Source organism: Micropterus salmoides, unplaced genomic scaffold, assembly GCF_014851395.1.
Source record: "Micropterus salmoides isolate LMB-PRFRI ecotype aquatic unplaced genomic scaffold, ASM1485139v1 Ms_hic_scaffold_14, whole genome shotgun sequence".
Classification (NCBI taxonomy): Eukaryota; Metazoa; Chordata; class Actinopteri; order Centrarchiformes; family Centrarchidae; genus Micropterus; species Micropterus salmoides.
This window is the reverse complement of record NW_024040485.1, coordinates 24397191-24413423: the sequence shown is the minus strand read 5'-3', so window position 1 is coordinate 24413423 and position 16233 is coordinate 24397191. Positions and strand designations below refer to the sequence as shown.

Genomic DNA, 16233 nt, shown 5'->3' with positions numbered 1-16233 from the left:
TCAGAGGGGCAGCTCAGCCTGCCAGTGACTGCTGTTCCTTCAGTGGGTTACAGAGACACGTGCGTGGGGAACCAACCGAACAGTGTTTAAGCATAAATCTCCTTACACTGAAAGTGCGCCTAGCATCCTGAACAGATACTCCTATTCAAATGCTTTGTCCTCTAGCTCAGGGACACTGCGCATCTCTGTGCTCCCCCCATGTGTCGGTGCGCAGACTCATTTAACAGCCCGAGGAACATAAACAAGCTACGGAAACTATAGCTGTATTAAATCAAGCCCCGCATTTAGCCCACATATTGGGTGCCAAGTTTCTCCGCACAGCCCAGGAATCTCTAAACAGGGTTTAGAGGTCTTTCAGAAGTCCCCCATTTTTTTCCCTCTCAAAGCCCGGATTGGTCACAGTGCGGCTCATTTGCATGCCTCGCCGTATAAACCCTCCTGCAGACACTGCAGCCCTCTTGCGCTGAGAGAGCAGCACACCTCCAGTAGAGAGAGAGAGCGGAGCGCATCCACAGTGCGCATTGAAAGACATATGGAATATTTATTACAGGCTTTATACAAAAAAAATAATCAGTCCCAGAAAGTCGACAAGAGCGGGAGAGGAATAGCTTTTTGCAGGTGCGTTTGGTTTAAACTTTAAACCGAACACAGTGCGGACAGTTTGCTGAATTTCAGATTATTTTGGAGCGAAGGTGTCAAGATGGGAGGAATAGGGTGGAACGGGCTGTTGGTGCTAGTGTGCGTCTCTCTGGCAAGCCTGGCTGCTGTCACACAAGGAAAGACGGTGAAATATCAGACATTTGAGGAAGACGCACCAGGGACAGTGATTGGAAACTTGGCCAAGGACATCTCTTCCACTCCCTCTTCCTCGGGGGGTTCCAGGACCAATTTCAGGATGATGAAACAGTTCAACTCCTCTTTTATCCGTCTGAGGGAGAGCGACGGGCAGCTGACCATAGGGGAGAGGATAGACAGGGAGCGGATTTGCAAACACACCCTGCACTGCCTCATCGCTTTCGACGTGGTCAGCTTCTCCAAAGAGCAGTTCAAACTCATCCACGTGGAGGTGGAGGTCAAGGACATCAACGACAACTCCCCCGAGTTCCCCCGGAAAGAGTCGAGTCTGGAGATCTCCGAGAACACAGCGGTGGGCACACGGATCCCGCTGGACTTTGCCGTGGATGACGATGTTGGGGTGAACTACATCCAAAGCTACCAGATCTCTGTCAACAGCCACTTTTCAATCGACGTGCTCAGCAGGGCCGACGGGGTTAAATATGCGGAGCTGGTGCTCATGAAGGAGCTGGACCGGGAGACGCAGGCTTCTTACGCGCTGGAGCTGGTCGCAATGGACGGCGGCAACCCGTCCCGCACCGGAACAACGCGCATCAACGTCAAGGTGAAAGACTACAATGACAACAGCCCGGTGTTCGACAGGAACAGCTTCTCCGTGGATCTGCCCGAGGACGCACCGGCGGGCTCCCTCTTGCTGGACCTGAACGCGGAGGACCCGGACGAGGGGCTGAATGGCGAGGTGGTGTACGGGTTCGGTCACCAGGTGCCCACAGAAATACGACAACTCTTCAGAGTGGACAGGAAGACCGGACGGCTTACCCTGGAGAGCCCGATTGACTTTGAAAGTAAGAACACGTACGAGTTTGACGTCCAGGCCACGGACCTGGGTCCGAACCCGAGCCCGGCCATTTGCAAAATTGTAGTGCAGGTGCAAGACGTTAACGACAACGCACCGGAGATCTCCATCACCCCCATGACATCCATCACGGCGGGGATAGCGTACATCACCGAGGCGGCGGCCAGAGAGAGTTTCGTTGCTCTGGTCAGCACCTCGGACCGAGACTCCGGCGCTAACGGGCAGGTGCACTGCACGCTCTATGGACACGATCACTTCAGACTGCAGCAGGCCTACGAGGACAGCTTCATGATTGTGAGTACCAGTCCGTTAGACCGGGAGAAAATCCCCGAATATAATCTCACAGTGGTGGCGGAGGATCTGGGCTCCCCTCCCTTCAGGACCATCACTCAGTACACAATCAGACTTACAGACGAGAACGACAATGCTCCGGTGTTCAGTAAACCGGTGTATGAGGTGGCCGTGGTGGAGAACAACGCACCTGGCGCATACATCACCACGGTGGTGGCGCGCGACATGGACATGGGGTCAAACGGGAAGGTCAGCTACAAACTGGCGGACACATACTTCATGGGCTCCCCCATTTCCACCTTCGTGTCACTGGATCCCGCCAGCGGGTCGCTTTACGCGCTCCGGAGCTTCAACTATGAGGTGATGAAACAGCTGGAGCTCCGTATCACGGCCAGCGACGGCGGCTCCCCGCCCCTGTCCGGCAGCGCTAATGTCTATGTGAGGATAGTGGACCAGAATGATAATGCACCGGTCATCACTCAGCCGGCTCTCAATAACGGCTCCGCTGAAGTCCTCCTGCCCCGGGACGCACCGACCGGCTACGTCATCACCCGGGTGGAGGCGCGGGATGCGGATGAGGGCGTGAACTCTGAGCTGTCCTATGGGCTGGCCACAGGTGAACCCTCCGTGTTCTCTGTTAACAAAGCCACAGGGGAGATCTACCTCAACCAGGTGCTCAGCCACGACGTGGACGAAACCCTGAGCTTGACAGTCACTGTGAGTGACAACGGGAGGCCCGCGCTCACCTCCACCGCCACGCTCCACTTCCTCATCATCGCAGGCTCCCCGCCGAGTGACAGGACAGTGTACCAGCCAGGAAGCGGGGACGAGGTGCACGCGCAGTGGGACCTGTCGGTGGTGATTATCGTTGTCCTGGCGGGGAGCTGCACGCTCCTGCTGCTCGCCATCATCCTCATCGCCACCACCTGCAACCGGCGAAAGCGGGACAAAAGCGGAGAGGACAGCGACTCGTACGGGGAGAAGGGCACGCTGGAGCGGGGCCGGAACCATGTGGCGGACAACCCACTCCTGCCTCTCCACGGGGCCGGGGGTGGAGCGGGCTTTGACGGACACTCCTACAGCAGCCAGCCCGGTGGGTTCAACTCGGCTCACCCCGGGGGCAGCGACATGTGCTCAGCCTCAGAGGACGGCAGCGAGGTGCCCTGTGTGTATGACTCAGACAGCAACAACAAGCTCCGAGGGAATAAACACGAGGTGAGAGGCACCTTTGGGACACCGTGTTCAAGAGGGGCGGGGAGGGGATGCATAGGGTGGCACACAACAATGAGCAATCTGCAATGTGTTCATCCAGCAGACACTAACCTCTGGTTTCTTTCTCTTCTCTCCTTCTGCAGGGCTACTCCACTCTGCCTGGCTATGGGAATGGCAAAGAGGCTGTGAGGCCCATCACTATCTGGAAGGGGAATTCTTACACCACCATCTCTGCCAGGGACCCGGCCTTCAGTGGCAAAGACAGTGGCAAGGGCGACAGTGACTTCAATGACAGTGACAGTGATGTCAGTGGAGACACAGGCCTGAAGAAAGACGTGGCGGTGGTTGCTCCCATGGGAGGCCAAAATGGTAAGAACAATGACACATAAAAATGGCTACATAAAATAATGTCTACCATGTGTTTTTTTTCTAAGTCTAACTCAACTTTCTCTCTCTCCTTTAGGTCTGTGGGCTTGCACCAGTGAATGCAAGGTCCTGGGTCACTCAGATCGCTGCTGGAGCCCCTCAGCAGTAAGAGCCAACGCAGCACCCTCTCCAGCCCCAACCCTCTCTTCCTTCACCAACCTCTCCAAGACAGCCTCCCTACCCCGGGACCCCCACCGCCGGGACAACTACTACCAGGCCCAGATCCCCAAAACAGTGGGGCTGCAGAGTGTGTATGAGAAGGTGCTGCACAGAGAGTACGATTACGTCCTGGTCACCCCACCCAGGCCTGTGAGGGTGCAGGAGATCAGTGATATAACCATCCCTGCTTACACCCCCACCCCAACACACTGTCCCAACAATGACGTCTAAAACAGACACTACACACACACACACCCCCAACCACACACACACACATACCTAAGCTCACTCTCAAAGAAATGTACAGTGTATTCAAAGTTTTAATTTATGATTCATTGAGAATAATGTAACTTTTAGAAGTTATTTGTTGCTGTGGAGAGTGTGCATATATAAGTTAAAAGCCTAATATTTGTGTGTTTTTGTTTTATTGTAAAAGCCACATTTGATGTCCATTCAATCACTTTACGACATTTTGTTGGACATGAAGTGTATCATATGCAAGTTTTGTACATACAGAGATTTTATTTTTTATAAAACTAATAATTAAGCAAAGATATGTAAATATGAATTGTAATTATTGACCTTTACGCACGCTGAATATTTAAAATGGCCCCAGAAACTGTGCAGTTTGAGGGCCTGAGACCCACAATGTATCAAGTTGATAACTATGTCTGAAATTATTTGAATGCAATAATAAGTAAATTGTACAGTTTTTTTAATCATCACACTATTCTGAGAGAAAATAAACTTTGAAATACTGTTCTAAAAATGTGTGTTTGTTCAGAAAGCTCATGATGCAGGTGGAGGTGAACAGGATGTGTGTGAATGCCTTGCAGGAACAACAGTCTGGCCACTCGCTAGTAAAAGCCAACAGGCGTCGCTGTTATTGCAGTAGCGAGCCTCTGTCCTTGCAGCCCACCGAAGAAGGTCAGTTTAGTTTTTTCTTTTGTGAGTACTATTTTGCTGGTGAGATGCCAGAGCAGACGCCAAGGTTTTCTAGCAAATCACTCTGTCACCTCATGCATATCAAGAGCGAGGTTACTCTTTCTCATTTTCACGGACGTAATAACTACATTTTACTGCCTGAGGCCTGCATGTTAATATGAGAATTAAAGCTATGCTCAGGTTTCCATTACATAAATTGCACTTGCCACATATGCTACATAATGACACTGACTATGTGTTAAGGCGCAACCACTGTTGGTCTCCAAAAAAAAAAAGCTTTCATACATGAGAGGAAGTCTAACTAAGGAGAGTTGAAAGGCATTCAAACATAGGTGATTTCTGTCAAAGAACATGGCATCTTTGTGAGCAAATCCTCCTGCTATCCTGTGAGGATGTTTTTTGTCTATCTGCCAAAAGCGCGCGATGCGCCCCTTACGTAATCCCCCCCACATTATCATTCATGCGTTCAGGGCATTTTTCATAAGAGCAACGCAGTTCTGGACTCTGATATAGAAGGTATAGGGAAATATGACTCAAGTCTGTACAACAAGCAGCCGCTTTTTCACGCTGTAATGTAAGCATACTGTTTCCAAGCTGGCGAAAACATGCGACATTCCGCCAGTCACCTTTGACCTGCAACCGTCTGAAAAGGCGCTGAGAGAGAGACGGGAGGAAGTGAAGGGGTGTGTGCAAAGGTGATTTGAGGAGACAACCTCACCCTTTCTTCATCATCTTAATTGCGGAATGGATCTTAGTCTACCCACAGAGTCTGTCATAAAGCTTAATGATATGAAATTCCGAGGATCATAGCAGGGATCAAACTCATGTAAGTTACATGAGCAGCCTATATGATCTTCAAAGGGAAAAACTGATGAATGCTTTTTTTTCCCTGGAAGAAAGCATAACATTTCGCTTAAATGAGTGGTTGCTCAGACTGCGGTGGGGTTATGTTTTACCTTCTTTTTTTTTTATCTGAAGCCACAGAACAGCACTACAGCATGAAACACGGCCTGGCAGTATGAATACGCAGAAGTGCCCATCCTCCCCTTTCTGAGAGAGAGAGAGAGAGAGAGAGAGAGAGAGAGAGAGAGAGAGAGAGAGAGAGAGAGAGAGAGAGGGAGGGAGGGAGGGAGGGAGAGAGAGAGGACTTAGTGGACTGGGGTTTTCTCAGGTGTTTGGCTCCAGTCATGGCCGGGAGCTCAGAGAAAGTACCGATCGCCTCGGCGGGACCAGAGGACCTGCAGCAGTTCATGCCTCCGGTGAGTTTTCAAACATACCACTGCTCCTCAATGTGGTCGGATTAAACCGGGATACGGAGGATTATAATACAGGTTATTGTTGGTGCATCTGTGGGGCCAGTCACAGGCCAACCTTTATTCGGTTATTGACTTTTCATAATGCTGGATAGATGACCATAAAACTACCCTGTAGCTGTCAGTGCAGTGACGGGAGTTACCTTTGGCAGCAATCTATTTCAGAAAGGTAACCTATCATTGGGTTGTCAGAACTCGTTTTAAGCATGTAGCCTACATTTTTAATCTACCAGGGTGATACTGTGTATGTGGACATGTTGTCATTGTTTTGGTTGGTTTGTTTTACCATAGGCCTACTCAGCCGTGGCTGTGAAGCCCACCGCCACCGGCCGCCTCCTGAAGGCCGGCATCGCGGTGCTCATCGCCGGGGCCCTCCTACTGCTACTGGGCGCAGTGGGAGCTTTCTACTTCTGGAACAACAATGAAAAACACGTAAAACTAATATTTATCGTTTCTGTTACTTACACTGCAAAAAATAGTCTAAGGGACAGTTATTGTGGGGAGGGGGATCAAAATATTCATTCTAAATTTATACTACAAAAAGACTTTCAGGATTTTATCAGTGTGTACACTGGTGGTGCACATTAAGTTCCACTGAGATATTAAGGTTTAGGCTAATTGAGGCACACATTTAAACAAGTTGTGCCAATTCAACACTGTTTTGTCAGTTTAAAGAAAGCATTACCACAGGGAAGGCTTTTCTTTTTTACAATGTGAAACACAAGGATCAGCCTCCTCTAACCATCCCAATCATTTTCAAAGTCCCTATGACTTTTCATCAAAATTCAAATCAAACTCCATTTGATCTGCTAGATAATTCCTTTTGGTCCAGCGTAGTTTCACTGTACTTAAAAACTTTCCTAAAATAAGTGCCACTGCCATAGAAGAAAACTGCTCTCATTATCAGAACCTATAAAAATAACATGACTAAGAAATTCTTGTGAAGTGAAATTAATTTGCCAGTGGAGCATTTTTAACTTGTTTGAATTGAAAGGAGACTCAATACTGGAGTAAAGTAGTTTTTCCCCATGTGGATTTTTTTTTCTTTTTGCAGTGTAGGCAAACAGTAAAATGTAAATTAAACACTGCAGTTCTATGGGTCTGATTGGTGAATAGAGGCGTTGTGTGTGTATATGTGTATGTGTGGTGTGTGTTGGAGGATCCTGGCACGGTGGAGAGGGGTGGGGATGAGGGGCCTCTTTGGTCCGGCTGATGCTCCAGGGGCAAGAGGTGGAAAAGAGGACAGGGAACATGTAGCTTTCTGAGTGTTTTTCTTTCCCCAATATGAAGTCAGAAAATGCTATTAAGCTGTGATGAAACGGCTCTGTAGAAGGATCATCATCACCCAGAGATGTGCGGACTGTGTTTTTCTGACCAAGTCTGAATGAGCGTGTGTGTCTGAAAGAGAAATCCTGAAAAGAGAAGTCGTGTGAGCGAAAAATCATAGGGTAAGATTGGACAAGGAGGGTGAAGAAGAGTGTTGAAAGAGAGAGCGCTGGGGGTGGGGTGACTCTCAGGACTCTCATACCTTACATGCCAGTCTGAAACCTTGTGTGTGTGTGTGTGTGTGTGTGTGTGTGTGTGTGTGTGTGTGTGTGTGTGTGTGTGTGTGTGTGTGTGTGTGTGTGTGTGTGTGTAGGTCTACAATGTCCACTACAGCATGAGCATCAATGGCAAAGTGGAGGAGGGTACAATGGAGATCGATACAGCCAACAACATGGAGAGATTCAGCACCGGCAGCGGGGCGGACGAGGCCGTGGAGGTCCATGACTTTGAGATTGTGAGTTGGATCTAAAAATAATCAAAAATATCAGGAGGTTTCAGGTAAAGGCAGAAAACCAGATCCAACAACACAGTGATCAGCATTCGCTGAGCAACAGGCGATCAAATTTGTTAAAGACCCTTGTGAAGATTGGCTCATTGCAGCAGCAGAGAAATTAAGAACAAGTAGCCATGTTATCTTCCTTTGGGCCAATCAGTGTCAAGATGCATCGTCTCTGCAATTTTCATTAAATGCGGACTGGTGGTTTTTGACCTTTAATTAAAACACCCCAATCAGGCCAATCAGACAAGTGAAGCAGCAGTTTTGACCTTTTAACTATTAAAATTTTGACCTTTAATCATAGTGTCCCTGTGAGTGTAACTTTTTTTTATAGAACATAGCGCAAAAAAAGCTGCTTTGCCTCAGCTGTTTTATTTATTTACATTTTATGTACAGCTCTATAGTCCAAGATACCCGCTTCAGCTTTTTGTTTGTGACCCCTTCTCCTTCCTGACCTCACTAGGGGATCACAGGGATCCGGTTCTCAGGAGGAGAAAAATGCTACATCAAGACCCAAGTGAAGGCTCGCCTGCCTGATGTGGAGGCTCTCAACAAGGACTCGATGACATTCGACCTGGTGGGTTGGTCCTGTCTGTCTTATGTCCTGTGAAAGCATGTTATATGAGACGAGTGACACAACTCTCATGGCTTTATGATAAATATAGCTACAGCCAGCAGCAGGTCAGCTTACCTTGGCATAAAGACAGGAAATGGTGGGATACCACTAACGTTTCTCTGTCAAAAGGCAAACAAAAATCCACCTACCTGCACCTCTAAAGCTCACTAATTAATACACATAATATCTTGTATGTTTTATACAAAAACCAAAGTGTAAAAATGACAATTTGTGGGTTTATAGGGGGTTATATGCTGGACTAGTTCTTAGCTGGGCAAATGCTAAGAATTTGTATGGTAATCCTCTTCATTTCTAACCACTGAGCTCCCTCTGAACAGTCTCCTCTCCCAAAACACTGAAGGGGGTTTGAACGTCTCTGTGTCTTGATGTAGTATTGGTTGTCCTGATTAGAGGTAAAATGGTCAACAGTAATGCCTGTTAAAGTACCTGGAACTTGTGTTTAGTATCGCCTCCTGAGCACTGCTGAGCTTGAGTTCCAGAAACTTGTTCCCACAGCGCTAGGAGAACAGTGGAAACAGACTCTGTGCCTGGGAGTCCCACACTCAACAATTTATATTTTTAGCTATGCTCTATGGCAATGTCTGACTGTCCACCACTTTGGTGTCACTTTCGCGTGTCATTTCACGCCGTTTCTGCACAGTAGAAGTCAATGCAGTCTAAACGGCTTTATTCACACGCCTACTGTCACAGGTAAAATCAGCATATGTGGGATATAAATAGCCATGAAAGTCCGACACTAAGGTGGTGGAGGGGTGTTCGGGTGGATAGTAAGTTGATCCCTGACCCAGGAGATCGACGGTCATAACATTCATTAAAGTTATGTAGCTTAGCATGCTACATCGTTGCTCATGTAAGCTACGTTATGTTTGCTACGTTACGTTAGCTGGGTTAAAGTTTAAGTAACTAGCGAGCTAGTTAGCTAACGATTCTAGTATTAACATCCACCCCCCACCCCCGATGTACTTTACTGCTAACCTATGGCGTTATGTGTGTGTCACATTCCTGAGAGCACAGAGCGACATTCATGCGTGCACAGCTTCACTTTAGTGAGCACACAAGTTATACTTTGAAGAGAAAATACACATTTGAGTGAACAAAAATCTGTTTGTGCAAGCTCAACTCTGCCTGCGCGTTCGCAGTCTCTGCTCTGCACTCCACTCTGCCCTCACTCAACTTGGCACAGCGTTACAATGTGCCACAAAACCAGGCAATCACAGGCTTAGAGAAAGTTACCCTGATTGGCAGCTAGAATCCACGAGAGGAAAGGGAAGGATTTTTGCTTGGATGGCAAATTGCATTCTGGGTTTTATTATCAAGTAGGCCTTCCTCCTTCTGTTATTTATTTATTTATCAGAGGTAGCTGTATAAGAAGAGGAAACACATAAATAATAACAAAGAAATGACATAGCAAAATAAATAAAAAGGGTAACGTGGATTCAAAGTAATATATCATCTGTCCAAAAGAAATTTGTCAAACACACAGTTAGTCTTGATTGCCTTCTTGTTCTTAATGTTTTTAATTGTGGTGCTATATTGATGCAGTTCTTGGAGAAAGTGTCCAAAGTGTGGTTTGGAGTCAGTCCATTTTTTCTTGTGGATGTGGATTATATCCAATAATACCAACTTTTTCCTACAAAACTTTCTTTCAAAACATATAAGAATGTCTTTTTCCTGAAGTTGAAACGTTTGTCCAGTTTTCCTTATCATAAAAAGTTCAACATCCAACCAAAAAAATTCTAAACATTGATAAAACAAACGACAAATATTATATGATTCTTCATGTAATTGACAGAAAGTGCAAGAATACTCAATATTCAATCTAAATCTCTCAAATGTCTTTTTTTACCGGATATATATGATGTAATATCTTAGAGGAAGGCCTACTTGATACTATCACCTAGAATGCAATTCACCATCCAAGCGAAAATCCCTCCCTTTCCTCTAGTGGATTCTAGCATCCCAATTGGATACAAAACAGCCAATCAGGGTAACTTTCTCTAAGCCTGTGATTGGCTGGTTTTGTGGCACATTGTAACGCTGTGCCAAGTTGAGCGAGTGCAGAGCAGAGACTGCGAGCGCAGAGCAGAGATTGCAAGCAAGGAGACAGAGTTGAGCGAGCGCGCATGCAGAGTTGAGCTTGCATAAACAGATTTATGTTCGCTCAAATGTATTGTATGTATGTATCTATAGTTGTGTGCTCACAAAAGTGAAACTGTGTGCGCACTAATGTCCCTCTGTCCTTTCAGGAATGTGACACACAAATAACGACATACTAACCTCAACCATCATTAATTATATGTCGACCGGTTAACCATACAGCTGTGCCGATCGTCCGTCTATAGGGCCTGAACAGCGTAAAATGACACACGAAAAGCTCAAAATGTCCAAAATGTCCTTAAAAGTGGGGTGCTATTTATACGCCATTCCATGATATCATGTTGTCTTCAGACTTTCATGCTCCCCAGAGGATGAATCCTATTGACTTTGGTGATCCTGACACCTTTTCTCTAGCACCACCAGCAGGTCAAACATTTTCACTTCTCCAGTGAAATATCTCATCTACTAGATGCATTGGCCCAAAATACGGTACGCACATTCATGTCACCCACAGGATGAACTGTGTTCACTTCAGTGATCCCTCCATTTTTCCTCTAGCACCATCATCAAGTCTAAATTTCTGCTTGTCTGATACTTTGTGACCAAATACCTGCAAAACTTTCAGGCATCAGCTGAACTTTAGTGCTAATTAGTAACACTCTAAACTAAGTTGATGAAGAGGGTGAACATTAAACCTGTTAAACATCAACATGTTGCATCGTCACTGTGAGCACATTAGCATGGTGCTGTCAGCATTTAGGTCAGTGCACCGCCTTGGCCAAGTATAGTTGTTTAGCTGATTAATCAGAAATGAGTTTGAACAGTTTCTCCATTAACCTTCTCAAAAAGTGCTGCAGAGAATCTGTACCAAGATGTATTACAACTTGTAACATTTACGGCTGCAGATTTTGCAGCTGGAGAAACTTATATTAATGACTTACTGACATTTAAAACTGCAGAATTGATGACTCATCCCCCTTTATGAACGGCTTCCTGACTTTCTAATCAAACTATCAAATCTAAAGATACAAATGTTACTAGGTCATTAATAAAGGGCCAAGGGTTTTTCAGTAATAATAATAGTTATAATAGACAGACACAATAACAAGACAGCTAAAAAGACAATTCAAGTTATGCCAGAGGAGTATATACATCAAGGGATTTGTCAAACCTGGCTAACCCAAAACATTGCTCTTAAAAAAAGCTGATTACTGATTACTAAAAGGCAATAATAACAGTTTAATTAGCCCATTTATAAAGCCTGTATAAACCCTTAAGTATTTATTACCAATACTAAAAGTTGTATTACTGCATTGGTTATTCTTTGCTGAGCTTTAGAGATACACTACAAGCTCTCACTTTGGATGTACAGCTAGTTTATGCTGAGGTATTAGCATGAATCTCCCGAGTTAATGATCTACCAGAAACACATGGGTAATTTCCATGTGTGGGTTCCCATCACTTAACAGATTGGTGGATTTTATTAAATTAAATTAAAAAATTGAACAAAAAAACAACAGACGACTACACTGAAAATACCATATGTGCATGTGTGGACTGTGATCTCAATACACCAGCTCCTGTGACTGCTGATGATTAAGATCATTTAGCTCTGCATAAGCCTCACATCCAGATAAATCCACATCACAAGATTTGCCCTCGTGAACGCACACGCACATAAACACACGCAATTGCACAATTAATTATCACGCAGGGCTGCTCTTATTGCCTCTCTCTGCCCCATAAAAGATCATTTATTTCACGTTTGTGCTTTTGTGTGTGTTTGTGTTACTGCCTCTCATTGCCTCATAAATGATCGTTTGGTTCATGTTTGTGTGCGTGAGTGCGTGTGTGTGTGGGGATGGGAGATGTTGTTATAATGGTTGCTGCAGGCTGGTCATTTGCTATAATATAGAGTGATGCCAAATATGGGTTAGATAAGCACGCACACACACACACACACACACACACACACACACGCGCTGCCATCCAGAGAGCGGGTCAGATAAAGTCTTATCAGTCGAGCAGTTGAGAAGGACCCCTGCTTTTATTTGTCCCTCCAGCAAATCATTTGAGCAGGAGAAAAAAAAAAGAAAACGGCATTTGTGGAAGGTTGGAGGATAACATTCCCTAAACATGGCTGTGACTAGTGCAGTGCAGCCCCCAGGAACAAATGCCTCTGGGCAAAATCATCCCCACAGAATTCGTCTTTTACCGGCAGGCTGTGGATACAGAGTATGCATGTTTACACAGTCTCTCCTCTGAAAATCTCATTAGTTTATCTGCAGAAACCTGCAAATTTAGGCCATCCAATCTCTCCTTCCCTTCAGATCTTGATGAGTCCTGACATTGTGTATACAGCTAAATGTTTGCGCAAACGGAATCTGTATACTAAAGCCTCAAGGGCTTTATTTTTACTACTTGATTTTATGTTGTTATAAGGAGCATTAACAGCGCAACATTAATGTAGATTAGATTCGGACAGGATGCAAAGACTGTGGGCTATTTAAAGGGGAAGGCTAGTAACAAGATATATAAACAAGTATGATATCATGCCTTCAGCAGCAAGGGATGTCTTCAGATGTTCTGTTACAAGGTGTGTTTGCTTCTGCACTGGGTGTCAGCTCACGTCTACTCACCTTCTTCACCTTCTTTAAGGAGGACGAGGTGATGCCAGCCAAATTTGAGGATGATCTGATCTGGGTGGCGGCTGACACTCCCCTCTCGGACTCCGCCTTCCTCAGCAACAAGATCAAGGATCTGTGCGGAGACCTGCCAATCTTCTGGCTCCGTCCCACCTACTCAACCAGTAAGCAATCAGACAGCTAGTGGTAAAGATATGAAAATGTGGATCCAAAGTAAAACCCTCAATTTTTGTAAGGCTATGCGAGTTCTTTTCACAAAACAAAGAGGATATGGGTCAAACGGTCTCAATAATTTCCATTTAACATCGCAGTTGTTTAAGCCACAGAAAGAAAAACAGGCTTAAAAGAAAAGCAGGAGTCCTTTTGAAGTTCCTGAGCTCCCGAGTGTACAATTTTTAGCAAGCTGGGAGGTCAAAAGTTCTCAAAACACAATTTTTATTCTACTTCATCTGAGGACTTCAAAATGCTGCCAGAGAAACGGCTGTGCAATCAGGAGCCGAGCCACATTAGTGCCACTCCGCTCCTAAATTTGGTCTGCTGTCAGATACTGAGACTGTGATGTGTGCAGGCGGACAGAGGAAGAGGAGGGCCGCCCTCCGCCAGCGCCGCCAGGCAGCCGTGGAGGGAGAGCAGGAGGGCGTGGAGGCAGAGTTCAACCCGGAGAACCCCTATATGGTGAGTCACGCATACAAACTCACACGTTCTTCTTCTTCTGTTGTGTTTATGTCCCGCCACAGCGTCCGCGACTGTCCGTTCACATCTGAGGGCTACCTGAGAGGGCTTCTGCTGAGGAGAGTTTCTCACAGCTGTGCGAGCGGCAGCAGATGCCGGGGTCACGGCGGAGGGACCCGAATTGTCACTGCAAATCTGAGTGTATGCGTGGGTGTTTTCTGTGCACACGTTTTCTATGCGAGGCTGTCTGAGCCTGTCCAAAGCTTTCCTTTCAGCATTGAGGCTGTATGAATAATTCCACAACACCCCCCCTCCCTTTCCCCTGCTGAGCACACACAGACTGCCATACATACACACCCCAATGCCCTCCATCCTCACCCCTTATTTTGGGCCCCATTTTTCCTAATCCCTCTCCCTTCTCACTCCGAGCATCCCCCAACCCCTGCTACACACTCCTGACAACCACAGAGGGGGCTAAACAGCAAGTACGGCGATGAAAAAGAAAATATTTGACAACAAAAAACCCACATCTGACAAGATCCCCTCCTCCCCATCTAGCTTGTCGGAAATCCATTTTTAATTGGTTTGAAATGAGGGCTCTCTGCCGCTAAAGACACAGAGCGTCACACAAACACTGTGTAGGCCTACACTCTGACCATTGTCCTCTTTGTCTCACCTCAGAGAGGTCTCGAGGGCGAGGAGGACACCATGAACATCAACCCCATGCTGGACCACCAGGGTGTGTGCTGCACGGAGTGCCGTCGCAGCTATACCCATTGCCAGAGGATCTGCGAGCCGCTGGGAGGGTATGAACCGTGGCCGTACCACTACAGAGGCTGCAGGGTGGTCTGTAGAGTTATCATGCCCTGCAACTGGTGGGTGGCACGCATTCTGGGTCTTGTGTAGACACCCCCGCCCATCTGGGAGATGGGTCAAGAGGGAAGAAACTAGGGAGGGATGGGGATCCAAGGGAAGGAAAACGTTTAGGAAAGTGAGATGGGGGTTGCTTATCGTCATCTCCTGTAGTTACCTGTTGGTCTGAGCAGATTCGCAGGGAATGAACAGCATCAGAAAACCGTGTCCACACATTATAAATGCATCGCACAGAATCTAGGACAGACACGATCTCACATGTAAAGGTATGCAGTAGCTGCTCACTGCACAGCTTGTCTTGTTTTTGATTTAGACAGACGATTTAGATTTATAACAGAAGTTATTTTATGAAACATCCAACAAACCTGCTTTCAAATAAAAGCATCGACATCTATTGACACCAAGATTCATATCACACAAATATAACGCCACCTGTTTATCTATAGGAAAAGTAAGCTTGTTTTATAGAGCTCGTAATCATTCCTTTGCTTTCATTCTTCGCGTTTTGCTGATGTAAATAAATGTATAGGATGCAAAGTATGTTAATAGCAGTCAGCTGGCTAAAACAGCATCCATTGTTTAACTTGGCATCACTTCAGTGAGAAATATTTTTGACTCCTGTGTTTTTAATTTTCTTTTCTTTCCTTTCCCTATTTCGTCCTCAAGAGTAGCTCTCATTAAAACAATGTACTGTTCTCTCAGAAACTTTCATCTAAATGTATTTTCATCTGCAGTGAAGAAGCTATCTCAAAGTGCAATATCACTGAATAAACTTTTTTAAGTAAACTTTAAGGTGTCACCCCTCTTTTTTTGTTAATGACCCAATGACTTTATATCCTATTTGTAAACACTGAGTTTATTTGGGAACCCCCCCTCTTCTTTCTCTATTGCACACTCAAAAGACACTTTTCAGCTCTGAGATGTGTCACATCTAGTAGCTGCTCCAAAGGGATGAGCAGAATGAAGTTTCCAGAGTTCTTTAATGTTGGGAGTTGCAGCTCTAGAACTCTTTAATGAGACTAAAGACTCTGTAGCCGTCACGCTCCCAGATCTTACCCACGATGCAAAGCGCTTAGCTCTTTTTGATGTCACAGAGCCGCCTCAGGCAGGGGTAGGGGGTAAGGATGGGGGCGGTGTGTTTGTGTGTGTCAAGGATAGTGGAGGAGTGTGTGTTTGTGTGTGTTGTGAAGCTAAGAGTTTCATCCAGAGCCACAAACGGGCGTTTGATCATCACGAGAGATGAAACGATGTGTGATGAATTTAACACTTAACTCAGTGCGAGAGGCTTGATGATGCGGTTAGGAGGCTGATCCATATTAATGCTCTCTTGCAGCAGCAGGACGCCTCCTCACAGCTACAGCTGCCACATATATGTGGTTGGAGAACAGGGGAGGCGCCTGCTCTCCCACATCTGTGACTGTAAATCACCACTACACCTCAGGGCTGCATCCTTGCCTGCTGGCCAAGAGGCTGCAAGGCTCTCCATCTTG

At 46.1% G+C, this 16233-nt stretch overlaps 2 protein-coding genes across 2 annotated transcripts; both read left to right on the top strand.

Moving 5' to 3' along the window:
- The first annotated feature begins 441 nt into the window (after nucleotides 1-441).
- Nucleotides 442-4508, top strand: LOC119902442 (protocadherin-8-like). Its single transcript, XM_038718630.1, has 3 exons — nucleotides 442-3157; nucleotides 3298-3523; nucleotides 3618-4508. Exons 1-3 carry the CDS (start codon nucleotides 701-703, stop codon nucleotides 3968-3970), a joined length of 3036 nt encoding a protein of 1011 aa, XP_038574558.1. The 5' UTR covers nucleotides 442-700; the 3' UTR covers nucleotides 3971-4508.
- A 1321-nt stretch (nucleotides 4509-5829) lies between these two features.
- On the top strand, nucleotides 5830-15529 carry LOC119902440 (leukocyte cell-derived chemotaxin 1-like). Its single transcript, XM_038718629.1, has 7 exons — nucleotides 5830-5943; nucleotides 6289-6429; nucleotides 7637-7777; nucleotides 8283-8396; nucleotides 13212-13362; nucleotides 13767-13873; nucleotides 14552-15529. Exons 1-7 carry the CDS (start codon nucleotides 5872-5874, stop codon nucleotides 14774-14776), a joined length of 951 nt encoding a protein of 316 aa, XP_038574557.1. The 5' UTR covers nucleotides 5830-5871; the 3' UTR covers nucleotides 14777-15529.
- The last annotated feature ends 704 nt before the right edge of the window (nucleotides 15530-16233 follow it).

What these genes read in the sequence shown, in the direction of transcription:
- LOC119902442 (XM_038718630.1), top strand. Translation starts at nt 701, where the DNA reads ATGGGAGGAATAGGGTGGAACGGGCTGTTGGTGCTAGTGTGCGTCTCT. An exon ending in TCCGAGGGAATAAACACGAG is followed by an intron (nt 3,158 to 3,297) that starts GTGAGAGGCACC and finishes CTCCTTCTGCAG; the next exon opens with GGCTACTCCACTCTGCCTGG. An exon ending in TCCCATGGGAGGCCAAAATG is followed by an intron (nt 3,524 to 3,617) that starts GTAAGAACAATG and finishes TCTCTCCTTTAG; the next exon opens with GTCTGTGGGCTTGCACCAGT.
- LOC119902440 (XM_038718629.1), top strand. Translation starts at nt 5,872, where the DNA reads ATGGCCGGGAGCTCAGAGAAAGTACCGATCGCCTCGGCGGGACCAGAG. An exon ending in TGCAGCAGTTCATGCCTCCG is followed by an intron (nt 5,944 to 6,288) that starts GTGAGTTTTCAA and finishes GTTTTACCATAG; the next exon opens with GCCTACTCAGCCGTGGCTGT. An exon ending in AGGTCCATGACTTTGAGATT is followed by an intron (nt 7,778 to 8,282) that starts GTGAGTTGGATC and finishes TGACCTCACTAG; the next exon opens with GGGATCACAGGGATCCGGTT.